Here is a 6,556-nt window from a genome sequence, read left to right as displayed (position 1 = left end):
CTCATAACCACCATGCTATCAGAGTCCTGTGTATAGTCTAGAAATCTGAATTGTTTGTGTTGATATACCTGGTAAATTTAGATTTTATTGGTTGTGTGTTGTTTCAAAATTCCCAATGATATTTTTCTTGTACTTTTTTTCTGTAAGTGGAAAGTAAAGAACATTTCTAGCTAGTTGGGATTCTAAGTAGTAAGATGCTAATGAAGCAAGATTGAATGCAGCTTTCACTTAATTGACAAAGTATGTGGAGTATCATCTAGGTCTTGCAGCTATAAATCAGTGCTAAAGGGAGACAGTACCAACAGTGACAGGAAAAATGAGTTATACTTATATATATTGTATGACTGAAAGGAAATTAATGATTTATAGTCAGAGTTCTGGTGTGGTGCTGTAGGATAAACACTGGACCGCAAGGTCAGGTTTAATCATGAGGTCGGTAGTTTAAACTCAAGAGCCACTTCTTGGAAACCCTATACAGGGTTGCTATGAGTTGGAACTGACTCGATGGCACTTAACAACAAGAAGTCTAAAAGTTAGTTTAAAGGTAATAACTTTCTGGAATTCACTGTAGCTAAAACATGTTGTAGAAATAAACTGCAGGATATGTTCTTACATAAAGATGAGCATGGCCTTGATTTCTACTGAGCATTCTGTCTCATGAGTCCGCTCACGTGAGCCTCGACCTGTTTTCTTCTTCACTTGCCTTTTGGTGACAGCATTTTCTTGCTCATGCCCAGAGATCCTCTGAGCCCATTTTAGGCAGGGTCTCTGAGGTTGACAACTTATCTCTTGATCCATGTGCATTAAGACCACGTAGTAGTCTTGGTGGGCTGGCGGAAAAGTGTTGGGCTGCTTGACACAAGAGTAGCAGTTCAAACCCACCAATCACCTCATGGGAGAAAGATGAGGGATTCTGTGTACAACAGTATTAGTCTTGAAAACCGTCTACTTTGTCCTGTAGTCACTAATGAGTTGAAATCAACTCGCTGACAATGGCTAGTAAGTTAAGTTTCAACAGGTTTTAGTTTCAACACACAGAATAGTGTGCAATGAATTCATCCTGGTTTTCCTTCCCTCTGTCTCTGTTCCTGTTTTTGGCCTCTGCAGATGTTGACGAATGCTTGGAAAACAGATGTCACCCTGCAGCGACTTGCTACAATACTCCTGGTTCCTTTTCCTGTCGTTGCCAACCTGGGTATCACGGGGATGGATTTCAGTGCACACCTGGTAAGGTTTGCAAGGCCAGATTAGGCACCTAAGATTCCAGGGGTCTTTAATAGTTTTCTGTAACACTTCAGCCCACTATTGGTTCATGCATGTTTGAGGCCCTAGTTGGTAGATTTTCCAGATAGCTCCTGCTACCTGCTTTGCTGATAAAACTAAAGAAACAGCAGTTGATAGAGAGTAATTCCTATCCTTGTCTACCACCTTGTGTGGTAGAGGTGAGCTATGTTCCAGAGGGCTTTTAAGACTGATTTTTTAGAAGCAAATCACCAGAGCTTTCTTCTCAGATGTCCTCTGGTCAAACTCAAACCGCTAACCTTTTGATTAGTAGTCAAGTGCTTAACTATACCACCCAAGACTCTTGGATTTATTGATAATGTTTGCTGAAGTTTTCTAGGGATTAGCATTAGTATGTGACCCATTATTAGTATATGACTCATTCGTCATCTCATTTCCTTTGCCTTCATCAGTACAAGTTAGGTGATTGAGGGCAAGTGTGGAGGTGAAGCTAAGCAGGAGCTGTGTGCAAGAGTGAGCCCCAGCGAAACAACACTGACAAGGAACTGTTCAGATTTAAACCCCAGACCTCCAGGAATGGAAAGGGGTTTTACTTGTTTTCTCCAAAGTCTCTTGGGATATTTGGATAGACAGCATGGGTGGTTCTTCATTGTAACCAGACAGCAATGGGACCCTGGGGAGTGAGGGAGAGGTGGTGGCTTTACTACTACTAATAGTCAACTAAAGACTTAAGAGTGTGAACTCTGAACGCTGGAGATAAACTAAATAAATAGTGGCAGAGATAAAATTAAAACCCAGGACTCCAAGATTCCAGTGCATTGCTGTTTTTCCTGTGTCTTGCTGCCTTCCATTTGTAAGGGAAACAAAAATATCAACACAGGAGACTTTTTGAGGTTGACTTGTGAAAACAAGTAAGTTGCAAAGCTTTTTATTTCTCTCTCTCTCTACTTCTGCCCTGGTCCTTGAAGACTCTACCTCAGAATTGAAACCCTGTGAACAGCAGCAGCGCTATGCCCAGGCCCAGCCGGCCTATCCTGGATCCCCACTGCACATCCCCCAATGTGATGAGAATGGCAACTTCCTGCCCCTTCAGTGTCACAGGAACACAGGCTTCTGCTGGTGCGTGGACCACAATGGCCATGAAGTCCCTGGCACGCGGACACCCCCTGGCTCTACCCCGCCTCACTGCAGAACACCAGGTGAGAAAGCAGGAACCTTGTTCCAACTTTGACTTTGGGTCAAGAAGCAAAATGATGCTGAATGTGGAGTGGATTGTGACCCCTGGCCAGACCATGCCAACTTAGTGCTGTTCAGCAGCCTTTACAGATCTTGTTACAGATTGTTGTTGTTAGTTGCCATTGAGTTGGCCTCTGACTCCTGGTGACCCCGTATATAGCAGAACACAGTGTTGCCCAGTCATTGGCCACCTTCACAAGTATTGGTGTGGCTGTTTATAAAAGAGAACATTCAGCTTCCCTCCCCCAGCACTGTGTACTCAGCAGGGTTTGGTAATTCATTACAGTGGCTGCACAGAATCCAAACGCCATACTCAGAGTAGTGGCACTTATTAGAGAGATTTGTTGTTGTTGTTGTTATGTGCTGTGGAGTCGGTTCTGACTCATACTGACCCAGTACAGGGTTTCCGAGGCTGCAAATCTTTACGGGAGCAGAAAGCCTCATCTTTCTCCTGTGGAACAGTTGGTAGTTTTGAACTGCTGACCCTGAGGTTTGCAGACCGATTCGTAACCATTACGCTACCAGAGAGGTTTAGTAGGTTACAATTCAAGGTCAGAAATGCTTAGGATGCTGTTTGTCCAATCAGGACCTCGTCTCCTTAGCTGTGCTAACAGGCAGGTCTCTATTGGACCCAGCAATGTTACGAAGCTTTCTTAGGGCTGCTGATAAATGCCCAAAGGACAACTTCATTCCACTATAAGTGTCATCCCGAAGGCACTCAATTGTGGTTCCATGGGTCAGTAAACCTACCTCCCAATTAAGTGCTTGGAGGCATCTTACTCCACATATGAGCCTACTGAGCAAAGGCACTCAGTGTTTCTTGCTCCAAGGGCCAGGAAGTCCACCACTTGCTCTCATTTTCTGGCTCTGTGTTCTGCTGCCGCTCCTCTGGTGTTACGGCTTTGGCTCCTAGATCAGGAATCTTGGGGTCCAAAGGATGTGAGATCCCCGCTTCGGCTTCTGAGGTGGCTCATTTTATATCCATGATAGAATTTGAAGTTTTCACAACTAATCCAGTTGACAGTCACTCACAACTGAATCATATAATCCATCAACATCTTCCCCCACCTTCTCTTACCCAGACCTGTCAGGAAAAGTAGATTGGTGGGGGTTGCAAAGATGATGGCTAGACGAGATATATCAAGTACTTCACACTGCACCATTGTTGTGACCTCTGTGCATTTTCACTGCCTTCCAATCTGTTGTGCTCATCTTCCCAGCATGATACCAGACATTTTACTGTGATCCAAGGGGTTTTCAAGCCTTTCTTTAACAATAAAAAACAAAACAGGAAAGATGATCAGCTTTACTTTCAATCAATTTTGTTTCATTTAAATGAATACAGTCCCCTCCGTGCAACAACAGTTAGCCTGCCTTCTCCTTGTACCTCCCCGTTTACAACTTTATTTTTCACAAATCAACAAAGCAAAAATATTTGATGTACAAATAGAAAACCAAAAAGTACATATTCATTTAAATGCCCAAAGGACATATTTTGTAGGCCAGCCTCCTGCCTACAGGCACACAGCCTTTTTCAGTCCTTTGGCTTAGAGTTCACAGCTGCTCTATCTCTTCATGCCGTTATTTCTGCCACCATCTCTGCTCTCGCCACTCTTCTGCATAGAATATCATGCTCCACTCATGCTCTTCCTGATTGGTGGTTCTGTGGTCCTCTGCTCATAATTATGAATGTTACTTCTGCAAAATTTATGTTGTCTTTAATGTCATGTAAGCATAGTAGTTACACCAGGAGGGTGAAATCAAAGGGCATCATAGAATTCTGCTTATCATAGGCGTTGATAGAGCTCCTCATGTCTTAGTTATCTAGTGATGGTGTAACAGAAATACCAAGGTGGGTGGTTTAATTTACTTAAAGTTATTTTGTCACAGTTGAGGAGGCTAAAAATAAAAGTTCATTGGCTCTCTGGGAAAGCTCTCTCTGCTCTGGGTGAAAAAAAATTTTTTTTTTAATAAAACTTTTACTGTGAATTGAGTGAAAGTTTACAGGACAGATCATCAGTTTTACATTCAACAAATCATATACTTTGTTTCATTACAATGATTATAATCCCCTCCAAGTATCTTTTTTTAACATTCAGTCCCTCTGTTTCCAAGAATCTTGAGTCCTTAGCTGCTCCCTCTCTTCATGTCCCCATCTCAGACTCCATCTCTGGTGTCCCAGCTTCTCTGGATAAGGTCTCTCATTCCACTCATGCTCTTCTTACTTGGTGGTCCTTGGGTCCTCTGTTTCTGCACTGTAGATTAACTGTTGTTGTTAAAGTGCCGTCGAGTCAGTTCCGACCCATAGCGACCCTGTACAGGTTTCCAAGGGTGTAAATTACTCCCCCATTTTGTTACAAAACTTCTATCTTTACAGTTGTAACAGTCGTAATTAGTCATGGAACATCTAGACAAGATGAAAACTACTCAGCGGGGACTTTATCTTCCCCCGCACACTCTTAAACTAAACACCCTCTTGAAAACTTGTAAGCCAAGTCACTTTGTACCTTTATCACCCGCCTCATTTTACGTAGCCAATGTCTAAGTTGCCCATCCTGTCTACCCTGTATACAGAGGGAATAGCATTGAGCTTCTACATCCATGAGTGTAAGAGAAGTTCATCAAATTGTGGCAATTTACACTTGTTTCCTTTATTAAAAATTGTTTTTTTACTTCCATCTTCCTCTAGTTGAGTTCTGATTATCAAGCCATCAAGGGTAGGTCAAATGGGTACTTTCTGCAAGTTTGGGTGTTCTTGTGCATCTCCCCTCACTTGATATCAATCAGCCCTTCATCTTCTCTTCTCATCTTCAGGTCAACAGGAGTCTATGGAACATCATTGAACTCAGCCCATTTCTTCATTGCTGCCTTTCTTTCCCCCTCTTCCATTCACCAGTAGACCAATGTGGTCGCCAGCAAGCTTACATGCCTGCTCATGTGTGCCCTTTGAGTTTCAGTCTTAGAAGGGGGTTTGTCCTGAAGGGACTAGATTGCTTGCCTTGATGGCTTCCTGGCAAACACCTTGCTTATTCTTGTAGTAGCCAGTCATACTGCCATTTTAATTTTGGGTTTTTCCTGCTGATCTTTCTTTGAAGATCTATCTTCTGTTGCGCTAGATGTTCCAGGATGGTCTGCTTGTCCTTTCTAGTGGAAATGTCCCATCTCAGAAGGTTCTGTATGGGGCTCAGGATTCCACCTAAGGTCCTATACTCTGCAAAGGCTCTCTGCAAGAGGCCTGTTTCACTGGGGAAGTTGTAGAACCACTTTTAGGTATTCCAGTCAGTTACAGGCTAAACATGGGCTTACAAGCTTTCTGTAATCATGTTTCTCAACATTCCTTTCTGTCCCATTAAAGGGTCTATATGACAGTAGTAGGCAAGGGAAACCAATATTCTTAAAACAGTCAAGAATCTTACTATTATTTACACTCTTCAGACTTCAATCCCTATATTCCAGAGCCCTGTTGTTCCAAGGTTGAGCATGGATCACTATTTATCTCTGTCCTATTTAGCCCATGTAAACCTGTCTCAGTGTTCCCCTATCTACCTTGGTCTTACACTCCTGCCCACTTCTTGTGTATTGCCCACCCAAACACCCTTTTTACTCTTTTGGTGAAATCCTCTGATGCACGCAAGTTTCTGGTTTTTAGAATGTCCCAATCATCTATTTTGTCTTGTGTTTGTATAATTTTTGCAATGTTTGGTAGTCTGTGTGTGCCCTGGATTACTGCCCTTAAATTTGTCCCTATTTTTTCATTGATGGAATGGGATTCACATTTGAATCTTTAATCCACACTTAATCTTTAATGGTTTTTGTTATATGGCGTGAGGTAAAGGTCTTATTATATGGTATGAGGTAAAGGTCTTATTTCAGTCTTTTGCATATCGATTTGTAGTTGTTCTTGCACCATCTGTTGATATCTTGCCTACTCAATGTACTATGGCCCTCTGTCAAAGATCAATTGGCTGTATGTTGCGGTTGCTGTTAAGTGCCATCAAGTCGTTACCAACTCATAGCGACCTTATGCACAGTAGAACGAAACACTGCCCAATCCTGGGCCAACTTCACTACTGTTGAC

General features: G+C 42.6%; 1 protein-coding gene across 1 annotated transcript in view; it reads left to right on the top strand.

Annotated features, from left to right (window-relative positions):
• The window catches only part of NID2 (nidogen 2 (osteonidogen)), a 118,277-nt gene that overhangs the window by 82,563 nt on the left and 29,158 nt on the right, over positions 1–6,556 (top strand). The window contains exons 13-14 of the mRNA XM_006872369.1: positions 1,108–1,227; positions 2,211–2,441. Coding sequence (XP_006872431.1) covers positions 1,108–1,227; positions 2,211–2,441 — 351 coding nt within the window. The remainder of the gene's footprint in view (positions 1–1,107; positions 1,228–2,210; positions 2,442–6,556) is intronic.

The sequence above is a fragment of the Chrysochloris asiatica genome, unplaced genomic scaffold (genome assembly GCF_000296735.1).
Source record: "Chrysochloris asiatica unplaced genomic scaffold, ChrAsi1.0 scaffold00194, whole genome shotgun sequence".
NCBI lineage: Eukaryota > Metazoa > Chordata > Mammalia > Afrosoricida > Chrysochloridae > Chrysochloris > Chrysochloris asiatica.
Note: the sequence above shows the minus strand (reverse complement) of the source record. Positions and strands in the feature narration are given on the sequence as shown.